Raw genomic sequence first — 20,709 nt, 5'->3', positions numbered from 1 at the left:
GTGCATATATATATAGAGAGAGAGAGAGTGAGTGAGAGATGTGCGTGTGTGTTCGGAATAACGGAAACGGCACCCGTACATAAAACAATACAATCTCACCAGAGACATCAGATACGGTGCCAGAATTGCACCACACCGGGATATGGTGTGGCAGTATCCAACACCAATAGCTCTGTAAAAAGAAGGTTTTTAAGTGAGTGATATCACAGTATGTACATATGAGTGGATTTGCGTCAGAGAGAGAGAGAGAGAGCCACGCGCACACGTGTGTGTGTGTGTGTGTGTGCGCGTGTGTGTGTGCGCGCGCGCATGCACACGTACACACACACACACACGCGCACACACTAACACACACACACACACACACACACACGCACGCACGCATACGCACACACTAACCCACACACACACGCAGAGGTACAATGGGACCAGTACCTGACAACAGTGGGGTAGAGTTCAGTGTGGAACAGAGCCATGACTCCCCAGCCCAGTTGCAGAAAGAAGCGGGCCGCTGAGCACAGCACAGTGATGTAATTCCCTGCACTGTCCTCCGACACTAAAATAATCAACATAATCACGGTATCCATCATTTTTCCTCCTTTTTCTTTTATTTTTTTTATACAGCAGATGTGTTGCAGGTACATACACCAGATCGCACACTTTTGACACCTCCTTGAAACTGAAACTATCACTGCATTTCTAGGGTCATATAAGAGATCACAACTGTTACAGCTACTCGGGCGGACATATTGGACGTGCAAGACTCGGTTCGTATCAGGTTTTTTCCCCTGACGATTGTAAAAACTTTTGCCACAGAAAACCACCAGAGTGTACCTTGTATGGAAAATTACAGATATTCTTTTAGCGAATATTGTATGTTCCTCCAACGTTGTTTCTGCTGTTCAGCTCTCGTCTTGTCATGTTGTTTTGTTTGTTTGATTGTTTATTTGTTTTCTTTCGTTCGATTGTTTTGCTTCTTTGTTTGTTTTTAGTCTCTGTGTATTGGTACTGTTGTGATTCTGTCAACCTTCTGGTCACCGAACCACGCATAAAGCGTTTGGAATCAACACCTGAGAACACATTTTCTTGGTTATGGCATGGTGGCGCTACTCTATCCATAAAAGCTCCAAGGTATGTAAGCAAAACAGGACAGCTACAGCACAGCAAAAAGGACTGGCCAGGAAAGCCCGTGCCAGCAGTCCTCAAGAGGATGTCCCCCACCCCTCCCGCCCACACGCCCTGTATCCCCTGCCCTAGCTGGCACCGCACAATCCATACATGGATCGACCTAACCAGCCATCTATGCACCTATGAACCCTTGAACTACTTCAGCTTTTCCAACCCCAAGATAACTGAAGTGGTCCTCCGCGACTCGACGGACAAACAAAAACCAAGAATTAAGAATGTCCTGGAGCTGGAAGATATTACGTAACATCACTGGTACAATACACAAAAAATTTAATTTAAAGACACACACACACACACACACACACACACACACACACACACACACACGCACGCACGCACGCACACCTGCGTTCAATGCACTCTTCATTGTCATGACATCCATTTGCAGGTCACCGGTTGGTTATAATTATAAACATGTCTGATTTCAAAGTGCGAGGAACGTACACCGCCGTGTTTGTTGCATGAAAGCTCTGCCATCATGTCGGGTGACAATGTATCGTGTGCATGCTGTGATATCACGTGTAAATAATCATAAATATACAACTGAATCACGTGTGTTTCAAACGTATGTGTCTTACGAAGCATGTGTGCGTGTGCGTGCGTGCGTGCGTGCGTGTGTGTGTGTGTGTGTGTGTGTGTGTGTGTGTGTGTGTGTGTGTGTGTGAAGTCAAGATTCCATTTCATGATGGTAAATTGAATAAGCAACAATTGCTTTTTTACATGTGTGTGTATCTGTGTCTCTGTGTGTCTCTGTCTCTGTCCCTCTGTGTGTGTGTGTGTGTGAAAGAGAGAGAGAGTGTGCGTGTGTGTATGTGAGAAAGTGAGAGAAAGAGAGAGAGGAGAGTGTATGCATTTATGTGTGTGTATGTGGAAGGGGAGCAGAGTGAGAGAGAGAGGGGGGGGGGAGAAAGTACGTATATGTATGTGTGTACGTATATGTGTGTGTGAGAATGTGTGTGTGTGTGTGTGTGTGTGTGTGTGTGTGTGTGTGTGTGTGTGTGTGTGTGTGTGTGTGTGTGTGTGAGTGTGAGTGTGTGTGTGTGTGTGTGTGTGTGTGTGTGTGTGTCTCACACAGCAGAGTGATGGGGACAGCACTCAGCAGAGTCAGCGACACGACCAGGAACCCGGAGAACGTTGCCCACCGTCTGCCCAGCCTGATAAGCATACACCAATTAAACCTTCACTAACAGTGAAAAAAAGATCTTCAGTAACTAACAGTGTAAAGTCAAATCTTCAGTGATTTATACATACGGTGATGACTAAACTATTAGTGACAGACAAATAATTGGACAAACACCGGTAGCGATAAACAAATATATATATATATATATAAACAGAAATGTGTACTGCTGCTCCTCCTTCTCCGCCTGCACTTGTTGCACCAACTGGGGAATAGACAACCAATATGTAGCCATCCCGGTCCTGTGCCAGTCAATCCCGCTGTCCCCAGATGCGGCCTGTCCTTTTCATATCTGCCTCCAGGTCGCGGCTCCTCGCATTACTTGACGCCTTCTTTTCCGTCTTTTGCGGGATCCAGGCGAGGGCCTTGTAGTGGTTGATGCAGGCTTGCGGGTTTTGTGGCCAGTCCATCTCCAGCCTCATTGTTGAATCACTTTTTCTGCAGGCTGATGTCTTGTTCGCTCCCACAGTTCTTCAATACTCATTTTCTCTGACTAGCGAATCCGAATAATCTTTATGAGGCAGGAGCTGATGAAAGTTTGGATTTTCTTATCCCCAACATTGATGGTGCCGTATTAAAAGAATCAGAACGGCCTCTATCCCAGTTATATGCCCCCAGAATTGTCCTGCATGCCCATTAAGAAATCTGCTTAACCATTTGGTTGCCTTCTTTGGAATATGTGATACACGGCATGTGTTTCACCAACACCGATTCAACACTGAAATCGTACTTCATAACAGATGGAGCGATTATTAGCATGACACAACTGTGATGCAAACCATGCAGAAATAACATCACGACATGAAAACACAACAAGTGCAGAACAAACGGTTTTGCAGGCAGTGCTGTGTGCGTGACTGACTGACATGGATACATGTATGCATGGCAAGGACGCGGGATCAGAGGTCAAGTTGTCAAAGTCAAATCGCGTTACTATCTGTGTGTGAGGAAGATGATGTCCATGACGACACTGAAACGATGTTAATTTTCGGTGTGTTTCAGGTCCGCCTCATGACTCCTTCAGGATTCTAGGGCCACTCCTCCAGCGGACTCGGTTCTCGGTTGTCCTCTTCTGTTGGGCCCCTTTCCATCCGACTGCTTTCTTCCAGTTCTCCGCGCATAGTCCTATGATAAACTGGCAGCAAAGAGAGAGGAGAGACTTCAAATTTGTCGACGGGTAATACCAGTAAACTGGCTGGGAAACACGAAGAATGGAGCGTTTTGACTGCCTCAGGCGTTCAACAACGCAGGAGCCTCTATGTCTGTGCATCTTCTCCATATCTGCCTTGATCTGCCCGCTTTTCGTTTCCCTTCGGGGTTCCATTCAAGGGGTTATCCGGTTATGCTGTTTGGAGTTTTGCGCAGGTGAGGTCAACGCAGCTACTCTTCCTGTTCCTGACTTCCCGACTGATAAGAGTTTGGTTGGTTCGATCCCTCTTGTTGGCATGTTACGCTGCTTTTGGCTACAGTGTGCCCATATTTTGTCTTATACAGCAGTTAATGAGTCTGGAGTTAGTCAGTGTTCGACTTTGTTAGCCTCCATACAAGAGGATCGACTTCACATCATTGTGGAATATCTTCATCTTGTGTGGATATAGGGTGTTGATACGTGTCTTGCCTTGTGGTGCTGTTTTTAAAGACTTCACCGACACCTTCTATCTTTGCTGACTATGCTATCTTTGTGACGATGCTACCAAGGTGGAGAAATTTATCAGTTTCGTTGATATTCTCGCCTCATACATGGATTGGGTCTTATTGTTTATCGGTAACTGATAGATTATGTCTTCCTGGTGTTAATATTAAGCCTTGTTCTGTTTGCTTCTTTGGAAAGGTAGATTAGTTTCTCTTGCACGTCATGGCATCTGTGTGAGAGGAGGCTATCATCGTCGGCGAAATTAAGATGTCAGCAGCAAAATCATAAGAGGCGACCCTGTCTTACGCCTATCCTTAAAGCATGCGGATATTTTAGCTTGTCGTTAAGAATGACCTGAAATATGGAGTTGTCACACAGGTGTTGGATGACTTTACCACCAGCTATGTATACATACGAAACATGGACCCTCACAGCGGATTTGGGAAGAAGAATTCAAGCCACTGAAATGAGATGTATCACTACATAAAAAACATCTGATACACTGATTACATCACCAATAAACAAGTGCGCCAAACCGTCAAACAGCACATTGGTCCTTATAAAGATATGCTGACAGTTACGAAAACTACCAAGATTCTGTCAAGAAGCGATGTTTTAGAAAAATTTTATTTTGATATGTGGCTGTCGCTTCTTGCCAATGTCAACGCAGCGACTATGTTGCGAGTTGCATGTGTTAGTTTGTAGAGTGAGTTCGGCTAAAAAAATTAGGTCTCTCTCTCTTTGAAATGCTAGAGCACATGCAGTGTGTTGAGATCGTCCGTTGTCGAGAGTCGTTGTCTGCACCCGTCAAGGTCGTGAACTGCCAGCTGATTCAGCAAGTGAACTTAGAATATTTTGGTGTCATGAATCGCATAAGAAAACTTTTGTTTTCTAAACGAGTTCAATGGTTGTATTCAAAGTTTATCATTTCTACTTTTGGTTGTTTTTATTTCAAAATTCAAGTCAGAATCGAAAAAATGTGCGGTGAATCAAAATCATTAAATTTTGATTGAGATTTCTGTTTCGAACCCCGCCAGTAGTAATTAAGTTTGGTTGGGGCAGAGACAACCTTTGTTGTTTCTCTTTGTCTCAGTCAGCTTCTTTTCCTTCTCCATCTCCCCTCATTTTCCCCCTGAGCGTGGCTTTAGTCGCTCTGGCTGTGGCACGCCAGTTGGCCACGTTGCAGAGGACGACCTTTACTCCAGCTGGCATACTCCGGCCTCTAGAGAGGACGTAAGGTCTACGACCCTAGGTGGACAGTGGTGTTCACTCGGCGGACGTCAATGTGAAGCATTGTTTAGCCTAACCTGTTTGAGAGACACTGCCCTTAAACTAAAGGCAAGAAACCGGACTCTGAATCAAGTCTGAAATTATTAGGCCGTGTGCGGCTTGGACATTTGTGATATTCCACGTGACCTTGGACAGAATGGTACATTTTGATATTTGTTAGCACCCATATGGAATTCGGATGTGCTACCAGAATACCTGTCGGTATTTTTTTACTTATTTGTTTATAATTTGTTTTTATCTTTTGAAGTGCATGGCTGGCATGTGTACTGTGAATTCACAGAATGTATTTGTGGGATTCTTTTGTCGAAAATCTCTCTGAGCCATGCCTTTGTTATTAAATTTGTTGAGATGCTGTAGATAATTGTAACTGGTGTTGACAGTGCTGTAGATTTAAGTTGTGCATAACGCACAAATGGTGTACGTTGTAAAGACGGTCTTTGTGTGTGTGTGGCCCAAAGGCTGAGAGGTTTGAGGTACGCTTCAGAAGCCGCTAGCTGTCACTCGAGGTGAACTTGGCGAGCTTGTTTGTTCCCTTGGGATTCCAACCGGCGTTGTTTCTTGCTCTTTTGGTTCGATTTAGTGAAGTGATTATTGTGCACATGTAAGAACTGGTATGTCAGTATGCGGTACATGGATAAAGTGTGGAATGTGTGTGAAGTTGTTTAGACAATAAGATAACTGAAATAATGATAACTGTGTGTGCTCCACTTGCGTGTACTGTTGTCTGAGTTTAATGTGGCTGAGAGTGAATTTCCTAAGGCAGATGGCCCTTACATAGTCTCCTCACTTTTTCCCACACTGTATACGTGACAGATTCATTTGCATTGCTACAACAATCATCTGAGGAACTTTTGAGGAAGGAAGGCGGAAGGGGAGACAGATAGAATGATGGACTGACAACAATGCAGAATGGACAGGAAAACATTTGCAGAGACACAGGCTTTGACGCATAACAGACAGACCTGCGGAAATCGAGGGGAGAAACGTTTACCACCAGCTAAATATTTATCACCAGCTAAACAGCTAAACCTTCACCAACAGACAAACAGTTGGACTACTAAACCCTTTTGCGAAAGACAATCAGTTAAACATTTACCAACCAACAAAAAGTTAGACATCTAAACTTTAAGCTGTAGACACATACAATGAAGCATTTAACAGCGAACAAAACAATGAACGACTGAAACGTCACCAACCGCAAACAGATGGACAACCACACCTTTCGCAAAAAACAAACCTTATGTACTATAGAACAGTTAAACCTTTACCAACAGACAAACTGGATTACTAAACCTTTACACAGACATCACACAAATGGTTGCGCCAAAAGACATAAGTTATAATACAGTACCCATTTACGTCACAAGTTCAAACTTTTTTACTGGCGCTTTGGCAAAAGACAGACAGAAAGTTTACCATCCTGACAAGTGGTAGACTAGCATACAAGCTGGAGTTTCCATCAGCACCATTAGAAAGAAGTTAAGATGGAAGTGTCCGGACAGGTTCTTGATGCCAAATGTTATTGCATAGTAAGCCAATGCGGCCGTCATCCTGCAACGGATGACTATCGTCGTCATCATCATTATCAACATAATAATATACAATAACAATAACAACAACAACGATATGTATAACCTGGCACATTACTGAGGCACTGAGGCCTTATTCGAAATCATCATGATAGACATAACTGTCATCCTCACAATCATTAAGAAGAGGAAGAAGAGCAAAAACAACGACGACAACGATGACGACGGCAAGAAAAAGAACAAAGAGGAGAAGGAGGGAATAAACAACAATGTTTACAGTTGGGGTAATCACACATGCATAGTTCAAGCATGAGCGTCTTAAATTATCACCAAACAAACATGAGTAGCCCATGATCACGGAATTGAAGTGTACAGATCAGCAAACTGGTCTTATTGCCGAATTCCCTCTTCCTTTCAAATGGCTATGGTAAACCATGTGGATACATCTCTAACAAGAAGAAAAAATATTGCTGTGCTCAGTAATGTAAATTGCGAGCTTGTCGCTGAAAATTACAAACTGCGTTAAATCAGTTTAACATAGGCAAACACAAATGATATAGATTTAAAGATGGAATTGCGACGATTCTGCCAGTATATAATACTTGTGGTTTACTGATCCGACAAAAGATATATTTAATTAAATACGGTGTGTCAGAAACACAGTTTTCACCTCAGTCGAAGCCATCGAGCAATGCGAATCATTGAAGACCAGCAGGTTAGTTGCGAAAAAGGCGTCTGCTATACACCTTGTGCGTGAAACGTTTTTTGAAGCCAGCTGAGGGCTTGGCTACACTTGTATCGTATAACGTCAGTTGTGGTTTAATAATCCAGGCGATGTTAGAAAAAACAAAACCAAAAAAACATTGTACTTCCCAGCCACAAAGAATTCAGTGGAGCCACCAGCGCAGATGCCCTATTGAACGATGATGTCCCTAAAGCCTGTTCCTCTCATGAGTTTCCAGGAATACAAGGAAAAAACAAGTGAAGTGAAACGCACCAAGACATACCACTTCTCCAGGGACCGTTCATTTGCCAAATGGCCCTCGGTTTTTTCTTTGTAACAGCAGGGTCAAACGTGACAAGGGCCAACTCTAGACCCAGTTGTCTTGCTGTGTTCAGCGACATATGCAGAACGTGTCGCACTGTTATACTGTCTGTGACAGGATGAAGAACAGGCTCGTTCTAGTGTGTGATACCCAACGTCAATACTGTAATGGGTTGCTCACAGAATACGTGTATCTGGTCAGAATCTGCACGAATCTGGGCATAACAACGTCATCTGCAGTGAGTTGAATGGGGCCATGAGTGTCAACTATTTTGACATTATCTTTAGTGAAACATGGCCGGAGCTCTGGAGGTTGACACTGAAAGCTAGGTGGGTGTTTCAATGAAGGATATGTGTCACTGAACACTGGTGTCTGGACCTGGTTTTCTGAGTTTCTTGCTGCTTCTTGAATGGCAATTTCATATGTTGAATGTGTTGTTCCAGATCCTGATCCTGTCCCCTGTAAATCAACATTGTCTCCGCAGGAGTAAAGAATCACGTGATCGGGAGAGATGGTTTGTGGCAGCAAGCTGCTACTTTAAAGTCCATTGCAGCAGACTTCAGTTTTAAGTTCTATTACACAACTGTGAGACATGCAGTAGCCAAAGTTGTTCAAAACATATATGTTGACAAGTTTAGTGCTTCCAGAACGAAGAACTTTAGTAAATCCATTTTCCACTTGTGAAAACTAAATACACATGTTGCGAAATAGAGGCAGTGATTCTATATTTCTTTTCGGGGGCATTTTCTTTCCAGTCAGAACACTTTACAGATAGCCCTTTGTAGAATAGGGAGCCTTTTGTTATTCAGTCAAAAAAGACGCCATTGCTGGTAGCCAAGGACTCACCGGAGTTTCTATGTAATTCTGAATGAAACTACATTCTATTCTCTGATGCAGAAGCAACAAAAGCACTTTTCATGGTTCAGCCTGCGTGTATGTCTGATGAGTATAGTAACTCACTCCGGTTATTTGGAGCTGCAAAACCTATCTTGCCCAAATATGCTCAGTCTTGTGGTTTGAATTGTGAAACCAGGTGTTTCTCTTTCTCTAAGCACTGACACACGCTCTACTTCCTCTTCGCCAGTGACACTCTCTTCCATTTACACACATAAACATGGTTGAAATTGCCCCTGCAGGCTTCCTTTTGTTCTGTAAATAATTTGTCTCTTTTTCCATGTCTATCTACATGCCTCAGAATTAAGTCCCTTCCAAAAGATTTTGTGAAAATGTGCTTCGATTGTCACAATATTTGTCATGTATTTAGACGATCACAATACCCTCAGTTAGAGTAGCTGTCTCTTTGATATACATCTCTTTGATAGATTTGTATTTGTATTTGTATTCCTTTTAATCACAACAGATTTCTCTGTGTGAAATTCGGGCTGCTCTCCCCAGGGAGAGCGCGTCGCTACACTACAGCGCCACCCATTTTTTGTATTTTTTCCTGCGTGCAGTTTTATTTGTTTTTCCTGTCGAAATGGATTTTTCTACAGAATTTTGCCAGGCACAACCCTTTTGTTGCCGTGGGTTCTTTTACGTGCGCTAAGTGCATGCTGCACACGGGACCTCGGTTTATCGTCTCATCCGAATGACATCCGATACACACACACACACACACACACACACACACACACACACACACACACACACATATATATATATATATATATATATATATATATATATATATATATATATATGTATGTATGTATACCCCAGATTTCATCTATATCTCGGTAACGGCGCCTGGTTGGTAAAGGGTGGAAATTTTTCCGATCTCGTAGGTCAACATATGTGCCGAGCTACTTGTCCCTGAACCCCCTTTGTGTATATTCGCAAGCAGAAAGATCAAATACGCACGTTAAAGATCCTGCAATCCATGTCAGCGTTCGGTGAGTTACGGAAACAAGAATATACCCAGCATGCACAACCCCGAAAACGGAGTGTGGCTGCATACGTGGCGGGGTAAAAACGGTCATACACGTAAAAGCCCACACGTGTACCTACGAGTGAATGTGGGAGTTGCAGCCCACGAACGAAGAAGATGAAGAATCTACATAGTTTAAAGAAGAAAAAGCAACGTGTGTGTGTGTGTGTGTAGTGTGTGTGTATGTGTGTGTGTGTGTGTGTGTGTGTGTGTGTGTGTGTGTATGTATTACGCCTGCTTTCAAACCACAAAATTGAATTACCCCAGTGAGACTGATACAGTGTGATTTCTTTCATAAAAAGCATTGGTAAAAGAAACGAACAGAAAAAAACCCCACTCCGTTTCATTTACAATATGGCCCTTGCGGTCGGCTGAGCCAAAAAACCATGTTCATTGGACTGATTGAATGCAGTACTACATATCTGACACAAATGTATTCTAATACAGTGCCTCATTATGTCAGCAGTTACCTCATGCTGATAAAGAAATCCTTCACCCAGTAGAATGTTGCTGGCATTTAATTAAGCATTTTAGTACACCGGAAGTATTTGATCACGTGATCAAGCTATTACGGCACTCGTCCAATTTTAATGTAATTAATGGAATAGCTCACCCTAGTTCCTTTCTGAAGACATAAAGAAATAAACTGTGTGATGAAGTATTTGGATATAGCGTCATTTCAAGCACATATACCCCCAAACGTTATTTATACGGCCCAAAGAAGGAAAATGGCCTATATTTACCATCCCCATGCATTCATATCGTAATTTAAACTTGGCAGACATGTAAATTATGATTTCTGACGTACAAAAACACAAGAAAATCACTATGAAAAATCCCCCATTCCCTGCCAGGGTAAGTATTACCATTTGCCAACCGACATAAAATTCTCATTCGCTTCTGTCACAATAATTCTTAATTGTTTTATCACTTGTTAAGGAGGAAATATTTTCACTCCAGTTCGTGTGTTCATCTGTCAGCACGATTGCGCTAAGCGTTGTGGGCGGACTGTTCACGAAAGGATGTTGAAGCGTCGGCTATGGCTAAGGAATAATCGATTGTATCTTATTGGTGACATCGTCTCGGTGCCCCTGTAATTTGGGACATTTCTAAAATTTCGATAATGATGAAAGATAACGGAGATGGTGAAGAAGCTGCTATGGGGGTCCATGCAGGTATGGGACTACTTGACAAGGTTGTAATATCATATCCCGACGTCAGTCACGGTTAGAGATACTGACACTTGCAGTGATGGTCAGAAAATTTCAGTAACACCCCCAAAGACGCATTCGTGAAGTGGATGGATGACCTTCGACTGTGTGCTCCCAGTCTTCCTATTTGAGCCCACAGCACACTCAAGAGGTTAACAGACAGCTGCTCAGTGTTGATGAAGACGAGGCTGTGATGAGTGCATTCATTCATTTGTCACTGTGATCATCTACTATGGTTGTTACTGTCTCATGTATATATAATTTGATTAACCAGAACATGCAAATGATCTGTGCATTGTTCAAATGAGTCCAGTGCGAAACAGGTTGCAATGATGAAACACCCAACCAATTTTTTTTTTCTTTTTTTCCTTAAAGCGTTTTAAACGTGCCAAGGAATGGGCTTCAACATCAGACGTTAATCTTACCACATGAATCCGGACATACAGGAGAGCTTCATTATTCTGCAGGTGGAGAAGATGTGGAAGTAGCTGTATTTCCTCTGAGTGTGGTCACTGTCCGAGCACAGAGCCTGCACTGAACTCAGGTTGGGAGGATTCCGTCCGTTCCACCGCGCCATCATGCACAGCACGCGCTGAGCTTTCGTCACGTGACCCTTTACGATCAACCAGCGTACACTTTCTGGGAGGAAACTGAAGAGAGGAAAAATTCTGATATTATTTAATACTTTTAGTTTCTGAGGGTAATAGAGTATGCCAGAGAAAGAAACGAATAGGTAAAAAGAGCAACGGAAGAAAGGAGAGACAGAGAAAGAAAGAGAGAGGGGTGGAGAGAGGAAGGAAAACGGGGTGAGGGGGGAAGGGGGTAAGTTCGTTGCACATTCCATCTTTGCTGAGCACTTCACCAATTCCATTATGGGAAATAAGATAGAGGATGCCTGTGTGTATGTGTGTGTATGTGTTATAAAAATGATAATAATAATAAAATAAATAAATTTAAAAAAACAAACTGAGAGGGAAAATAGAGAAGAAAAGTGACACTGACATGCACCCTTAAAAAGAAAAAGGGAAGAGAGAGAGGGGAGGGGTGCGGGGGGGAGGAAGGGGGAATGGGTAAAAACAGGGGAAAAGGAAGAAAAGGGAAAAAATATATTATAGATACATGTATTATGTTTGCTTTGTTTTTCATACATAATTATGTGAAATATGCAAAACATGGAATTGTGTGTTGTATCTTCGGAGGAGAAAGAGACTCTCCCACCCTCCCTTGTCGTTGCTCTTATTTCTTTTCAGTGCATATAAACTCGAATTTGTCTTAGACTTAAATAATATGCTCATCCCACTTTTTTAAGTAGGAACTACGCACTGTTCCTGTCCTGGCAAGTCAGTCAGATAATCCATTTTGTCAAGAAATTCTTGACAGTTTAGTTTGTTTGTTTGTTTGTTTGTTTTGTTTGATGTTTTGTTGTCTTTTCTTCTTCTTTTCCCCCCTATTATGAGGATGATTATTATTTTGTTTCGAGGTTGTTGGGTTTTTTTGTTTTTTTTGTTTTTGTTTTGTTGTTGTTGTTGTTTTTTGTTTGTTTTGTTTTGTTTTTACTCTTTTTTATTTTGATTGGCTATGTACATTTTTATTCAAAATATTTCAGTTGTTGAAAATACAAACAGGTCAGAAGAGTTTGCGCGAGAATTATTGTGTGCACATAAAAATCGGGTGACGCAGTTATGTTTGGAAGCCCTGTGGATTTCGAAGCCAAGATGGATGCGTTTTTTGTTTTGTTTTTTTGTTGGTTTTGTTGTTGTTGTTGTTGTTGTTGTTGTTTTTTTGTTTGTTTGTTTGTTTGTTTTTTGTTCTTGTTGTTGTTTTGGGGGGTTGGGGGTTGTTTTGTTTTGTTTTGTTTTGGTTTTGGTTTGTTTTTTTTTGCTAGCGGATGATACTGGATTGTGTGTGTAAACGTATATTACTGTTGTGTGCCTTCTGAACTTCATTCACGGGTTCTTGCTTTCATGTTTAGCAAATACAATTGCCGTGAAACTCACATTTATGTGGCAAATGTTATTAAATTGATTGTTATAATTTGTCCATCGGTACTCTACCCCCATCAAATCCATGACTTTAGTCAACAAAAACTATGTTCAGTGTGTTCATACAGATATTTTGCAATTTGTTCAGTGTTTTGTCACTGAATATGTTTGTGTGTTTATGTATGATTATGTTTATTTGACATGGCAAATATTACGATATCATCCCTGAACTGTCAGGGATTAGGAGATATTCAAAAGAGAAGAGATGTTTTCCACTACCTTAGAAAAAAATCAAACAATATATACTGTTTACGAGATACCCACTTCACTACAAAACTTGAAAAATATGTAACATGAGAATGGGGGTATAAATGTTGTTTTGCTTCCTATAAGTCCAATGCAAGAGGAGTAGCAGTGGTATTCAATAATAACTTTAAATTTAAAATTAAGGTAACAGAATGTGATATCATTGGTAACTATCTAATAATATCTTTGAAAAGTATGGGAAAAGATTTTTAGTAGTAAATGTGTACGGTCCGAATACAGATGATCGATATTTCTATGAATTATTAAATGATAAAATACTAAAATATCATGATCATGATCGCATATTAGTGGGTGACTGGAACTTAGTTCTTGATCCATATTTGGACTATGACAATTACAACAACATAAACAATACAAGAGCAAAAGAAACATCGGAAAATATCATATCAGAATTAAACTTAATAGACGTGTGGAGAGAAAATAATCCTCAAGTTAAACGATACACCTGGCGAAGAACCTCCCCATTAAAACAAAGTCGACTGGACTTTTTCCTTCTTTCTGAGGAACTTATGTGGAACTTTGAAGACACAGATATCATACCGGGTTACCGATCAGATCACTCAATGATAATATTAAAACTGAGATTTGGTAAAACTATTAAACATAATACCCTGTGGAAATGAATGGAAGGGGGCGGGGGGGATTCCATTATGGGAATTAACTGGAGCAGCTTTTGACATTCAATATTGTGACATTAAGAAAGATGAAAATCCCGATATACTAGCTTCTCGAGTCTAATCACACTTGTCTGAAACATACCCCCACCACTTAAAAATATATACAGACGGTTCTGTTTTAGGAAATCACTTTGTTGGTTCTGGATATACAATTCCTGCTTTGAAAATTGAAAAGCCATATCATATTAGAAAGTGCTTCTCAATTTTTAAAGCTGAATTAATTGCCGTTCTTATGGCATTAATTAACATATCTAATTGATCTGCCCCTAAACTTGATTAATGTTTCATTTTGTGTCGATTCAAAATCGGTTCTGCAGTCTATCAAATCAGGTTGTACAAACATCAATTATAACATCAATTTTTGAATAAGAGTTTTGATTCACTGTATTCAAATTAGAGGAACTAATATTGAAATGTGCTGGATTCCCTCACACTATGGGGCTTATTTCTAATGAACGTGCATAACATCTTGAAAAAACTTGGAGCTAAAAACGCTTTACATGCAATTGAACTTCCTCATTTTATCATCATTTTAAATGTGTAATATTGTTGAAAGAAATATGCTAAATTCATTTCTGTCTTTTGAAATCAACACTTCTGCCTTATCAAATGCTAAAAGAACTGGTAGGGCTGTTAAGAGCATGGCATTTAGGTTATTACTAAATGCCCCATACACAAAATATTGTGAAAACACTGAATGCATTTGCAAGGGACGTTTAACGGCAGAGCAAGCTGTTTAGTAATGAAACCTTTTTTGCCTCCACAAAGTACTTAACACGTGTTACCAGTTTCAAATGTTAATATTTTTTGGAAAAAGTTGTATATTTCAAACTGTTCTTTATTAAAGTTAGCTGGTTATGTGTTAAATAGTCCAGTTGGTTGTTTATTGTAGGTCCCCACATCAACCTCTTTTTAAATAATAATCTACAGAAATAGTGCATACAATATTTGATTATTGATTAATTTTTTGTCCTAATCCCGCTTTCACGTCCCCCCCTCTCACACACACCCTTTTAATATTATGTTTTTTCTTTCTCTAATCACTGACACTCGCCCTCTCCATTTTACATTTTGTACTCTATCTTTTCCACATTCTCTCTCTCTCTCTCTCTCTCTCTCTCTCTCTCTCTCTCTCTCTCTCTCTCTCTCTCTCTCTACCTTCCTTAGTCCCCTCCCCCTCGACCCCCCACCTCAACCGCCCCCTGTTTATTTGAATATACAGAAATGGTGATTTATAATTAATAATAACAATCATCATGATGATAGAATTGATAATAATCCAAATAATAATGGTAATGATATTAATAATATCATTTATTTTCAGTCTAATATCATCATCTTAGATGAACATACTATAAATAAATAAACGAAACGAAAAGAGGGATTTTGTCGAGTTTTGAATATCTGTCATTCAGTCTGTCTGTCGGTCTGTCGGACCATTGGTTGGTCTATGTGTCGTCTGTCTGTCGGCCTGTCTGTGTTATGGAGCAATCATGTATTTACCAATCAGAGTCAGTAACGATGTCCAACGAGATTTTGGCAAATTTGGAGTGGATCCGAAGTTCAATTAAAAAAACTCTGACTAATATTAATTTTTCTGAAATGGTTCGGCTGTTCAGTGCCCCCAAAAGAGATTCATTAGTTCTGGAGTGGTAGATATATAGAAGTTTCGGATTTATCACCTCAAAATTATGGAGAATGCTGATCACTCTTGGATGAAGGCAAAAGTTTTTGTTGCTGTTGTTTTTAATTACTTACATCAACTCAATTTCGTTTGCGGTTTTACTTGGGGGATCTAGAAGCTGCCTTATGAATGTTTCGAAATTGACTAATTATTCATGTCTGTAGCGCTATGCCGTCATCCTGCCCTCAGACCTGAAAAGGATTCTCAAGCTAATCATCCGTTTATCATCATCTCAGACCTATCATTGTGCTGTGAATGAGGTCTTACAATACAATACCATACGACGCGACGCGACATATCAGACCATACCATACCATACCATACCAAAAACGGCTTTTCAGTCACTGAATCCTCTAGTTCTTGCGATAGCCTTCACTTCAAACAGCGAATCGTGACATCAGCGCTTGGGATTTGCTTTTGGGTTGGGTAATGTTGTTGTTGTGGTTGGTGTCCGTCTGTCTCGGGAGACAATGGAACTCTGCGTCAAGTTCGGCCAAGTTGTTGAGTTGCAGCGCCAGCTGTGGCTGCACAGTCCGATTCTGGATCGGCAGGCTCTGTTGCAGTTGTCGCAGGTGAAAATCGCGCCTGGCTCAGAGGGTACGGATTTTGCACTCTGCCGTCTGCGCTCTCTTCCCTCTTCCCAGTGGTGTTCTCTCTTCTCCTTGCTCCTCTAGTCACATGCCTTCACGGTCCATCTCCAGCTGTTACGATCTTCAGCCACCACCTCCCAACCTGCTGGGTCCATGTCGCCTGCCCTCATGTCTCATTTGCAGACGTCCGTGTAGCATAGGACAGGTCTTCCTGCAGGTCTGGAACCTGTGGCGAGCTCGCCATAAAGGATGTTCTTGGGGACTCGCCCGTCATCCATTCGCCTGACGTGGCCGAGCCACCGAAGACGGCGCCGGGTCACGAGTGCAAAGATGCTGGAGATGCCTGCCTGGTCAGTGACTTTCTTGCTTGGTACACGGTCTTGCTACGTGATGCCCAGAATTCTCCTGAGGTTGCCCAGGTGAAAAGAATTGAGTCTGCGTTCTTGGCGAGAGTAGAGGGTCCATGTCTCGCTGCCATAGGTCAGAGTGCTGAGCACACAGGCTTGGTACACCTGCATCTTGGTGTTGATGGTCAGTATGGGATTGTCCCAAAACATCTTTGCCAGGCAGGTCATGGCTGTAGCTGCTTTGCCAATCCGCTTGTTGAGTTCGGCGTCCAAGGAGAGGCTACTGGAGATGGTGGAGCTGAAGTATGTGAAGACCTCGACGACCTCGAGTGTGAAGTCACCAATGGAGATGCTTGGGGTGCTGCTCACGTCCTGGCCCATGATGTTAATCTTCTTTGGGCTGATAGTCAAGCCAAACTCTCTGCATGTTTGGGCGAAGCGGTTGATGAGTCGCTGGAGTGCCTCCACAGAGTGAGTTGTCAGAGTTGCGTCGTCTGCAAAAAGCATCTCGCGTATGAGAACCTTTCGCACTTTGGTTTTAGCGCGAAGGCGGGCCAGGTTGAAGAGACTGCCATCGCTTCTGGTGTGGATATACACTCCGTCCTCAGACTGGCTGCAGCAGCGAGAAGAAGGTACCGAAGAGTGTTGGGGCCAGCACACAGTTTTGCTTCACCCCGCTCTTGATTGGGAATGGGTCAGAGGAAGATCCATCATGCTGAACGGTGCCCTGCATGTCTTCATGAAAAGACGTGATCATCCTCAGGAGCTTGGGGGACATCCAATCTTTTGTAGCAGTGTGGCCTTTTCTGCTGACCAGGTCGAAGGCCTTGGTTAGGTCGATGAATGCGACGTATAGTGGCCGTCTCTGCTCCCAGCATTTCTCCTGCAGCTGTCGCAAAGAGAAGATCATGTCAACTGTTGATCTTCCAGCTCTGAATCCGCACTGTGCCTCAGGGTATACGCGTTCAGCAAGTAACTGCAGCCTGCTCAGGACTACACGGGCAAAGGGGCGGTAGTGGGTAATGTACTGACGTTACAATGCGTGTGCTACTGACTCTGTCTCGGCCTTCACAGCTTAAAGTTGTGATGATCGCTTGTTCAAATCCGGAGGTGGGTAACTTTTTTTTCTTTTCTCTAGCGTGGATAGGGTGGGGTGGGAGTGCGTGTTATGTCGATGATATGATCAGAAATTAATATTCATCATTCATCAAATTCTCAAAAATACCTCAAAACAATGCTTTGCCGAGTTTCCTTAAAAAGTACGAATTCAGATGCGTGTGAATGGTTTGCGGTTTACCAACACTACAATTTTGTGTGCCTTATATATATATATATATATATATATATATATATATATATATTCTTGTCAAGCCCCGTCTCTAATGAAGGCGTGGGTTCTCTGTGATTTTCTCTCTTTTCAAGAACAGTTTGCTGGACCAAGTACTAAAACTGACCTCTTAGTTATGCATGTCACCATAAGAAGTATTAAAAACAAAACAGAGCTATTAGAAGCAGAATATAGCAAATTTGACATTACAATATCGGAAACGTGGCTTGCAGATTCAGACAATAATGATTCACTTCACTTGATAAATTTTCATCCGCCGGTCAGGTGTGACAGACCTAATGATCCACATGGTGGTGTCGCCATCTATGTTAAAAACAACTTACATTGTAAAGCACGGATAGACCTCCACATAGACCATCTAGAAGCAGTTTGGGTTGAAACAAAGTTGGACCAATGTAGTTTGCTAATTGGATCTTTTTATAGACCACCCAATTCAAATGTAAATTACTGGGATTTGATAGAAGAAAGTATACATAATGTCAATAACACATCATCAAAATTTTTAATTATGGGTGACTTCAACACTGACATCTTAAGTACACCTTCACCTCACTTAGTATCAATCATGAATCGTTATCAGCTTACGCAGCTAATCAGTGAACCAACAAGAATTACTGAGGCACACAGGTCCTGCTTAGATCTGATCATGACTCAAAGTCCCACCATTATAAAATCTACTGAAGTTTTACCAGCAGTATGTAGTGATCACAGTGTTCCTTGCGCCATCATCAGAGACACTGCAGCGAAAGAGCGGTCTTTCAGAAGAACAATATATAAATACAGTAAATTAGAAGTGGAACAATTTTGCATTTTGTTGAGTCATGTTGACTGGGACGATGTTATTCGCAACAGATCTTTAGATGAAAGTGCTGAGATGTTTTCTCAAATTCTAATGGACACAGCAAAAACATGCATGCCAACTAAAATTATCACTGTCCACCCCAACGATGTACCCTGGATGACAGATGAAATAAGATTTCTAATAGATGAACGCAAGCATCTCCATTGCATAGCTAAACACAGCAATAAACTATAAGACTGGCTAGAATTTAGACGATTTCGTAATTTTGTTGTAGCAAAAGAAAAACAACGGAAACTCAATTATACTGCAGAATTAGAGCATAAAGTTTCAAATTCATCCAACTTTGGTAAGAAGGAATGGTGGAAACTAGTTAAATCGTTTCTTAAAAAGAAAGGCATAGACTCGAATGAAATCCCCCCAATTTTATACAACGGTAATATTTATCATACAAACAAAGAAAAGGCAGACGTTTTCAACAACTTTTTCATTGATCAGTCCACTTTGGAAGGCGAGGATGATGAACTGCCCAATATACCTTTCCGCATTCCAGAACTAAAAGAAATATAAAAATAATATTAACCACTATGTGTGTGAAAGAAGTTATTCTCAATTTAAACAAGAATAAAGCAGTAGGACCCGACCTAATTCATAATACGTTATTGATTGCATCACTTCCAGTTATTTTAGATCCCTTGACCTCTCTTTTTAACAGAAGTCTTGACGAAGCTAAGTTTGTACAGGTATGGAAAACTGCTCATGTAAACCCTTTACATAAAAAAGGATCTAATGATCCTTGTAACAATTATCGCCCAATTTCTCTACTTAGCTGTGTGGGCAAAGTTTTTGAAAGGTGTATTCACCAACATACTTTCAGTTTCCTGGTAATTAATAACATTATTTCCCCCTCACAGTCTGGGTTTATCCCTGGTGATTCCACCGTGAATCAACTGTTATGTATATATGATGACTTATGTCTTTCATTTGATCGTAAAGTTACAACACAAGCAGTATATTTTGATATATCAAAAGCATTTGATCGTGTTTGGCACAAAGGACTTATTTACAAACTGAAAGTGAATGGTATTAGAGGGAAACTACTCGAATGGTTTACAGATTACTTATCAGATCGTTATCAAGCTGTTATAATTAAAGGTGACAAATCGGATTATAAGAAGATTCGTGCAGGTGTCCCTCAAGGCTCAGTTTTGGGTCCACTTTTATTTCTTATTTACATTAACGACATTGTAGACAATATCAAATCTAAAGTAAAACTCTTTGCAGACGACACAAGCATGTCTTTAGCACTGAATAACCCATACACTCGAGCAGAAATACTGAATTCAGATTTGGAAAAAATAAGCAAATGGGCTAAACTCTGGAAAGTGAAATTCAGCGAAGAGAAAACAGAATTATTAAACTTTGTATGAGACAATAACGCTGTTCTACCGCTTACATTTTGTTCTTCACATTTACTGAGCACAGATAAACACAAACATCTTGGTATTATACTCCAGAACAACTGCAAATGGGACGCACATATTCAAAGTATAATTAGCGTAGTTACCATGTTACTTTCTTGTCTAAAAAGTTGTAAGTATAATCTTAGTACAAAATCCCTTGAAATAATGTATAAATCGTTTATATTACCTCATTTTGATTATGCTGATATCATTTGGGATAATTGCTCTGCCACACTATCAAATTCTCTGGGGGGTCTGCATTTGGAAGCAATAAGAACCATTGTTGGAGCTGTTCGTGGAACCAATCACCAGAAATTATATAACGAGTCTGGCTTTTGTACACTAAAAGAAAGAAGAGATAGGCACAAACTTATACAATATTATAAAATCATTAGTGGCATGCGTCCAGACTATTTGTTAGACCTTCTACCTGATCTTGTTGCAGTAAGGAACCCATACCACAGACGTAGACCTCTTGAACGCACGGT

General features: G+C 41.1%; 1 protein-coding gene across 3 annotated transcripts in view; it reads right to left on the bottom strand.

Moving 5' to 3' along the window:
- LOC143287551 (solute carrier family 22 member 21-like) overlaps positions 1-20,709 on the bottom strand; it is a 56,053-nt gene that overhangs the window by 9,614 nt on the left and 25,730 nt on the right. For all 3 annotated transcript variants that reach the window (XM_076595629.1, XM_076595628.1, XM_076595630.1), the window contains 5 exons: positions 11,430-11,654; positions 6,708-6,842; positions 2,260-2,342; positions 436-556; positions 100-172 (listed from right to left, as the gene is read on the bottom strand). In XM_076595629.1, coding sequence (XP_076451744.1) covers positions 100-172; positions 436-556; positions 2,260-2,342; positions 6,708-6,842; positions 11,430-11,654 — 637 coding nt within the window. The remainder of the gene's footprint in view (positions 1-99; positions 173-435; positions 557-2,259; positions 2,343-6,707; positions 6,843-11,429; positions 11,655-20,709) is intronic.

The sequence above is a fragment of the Babylonia areolata genome, chromosome 11 (assembly GCF_041734735.1).
Source record: "Babylonia areolata isolate BAREFJ2019XMU chromosome 11, ASM4173473v1, whole genome shotgun sequence".
Classification (NCBI taxonomy): Eukaryota; Metazoa; Mollusca; class Gastropoda; order Neogastropoda; family Buccinidae; genus Babylonia; species Babylonia areolata.
The sequence above is the reverse complement of the archived record's forward strand: the minus strand, read 5'-3'. Positions and strand labels throughout refer to the sequence as shown.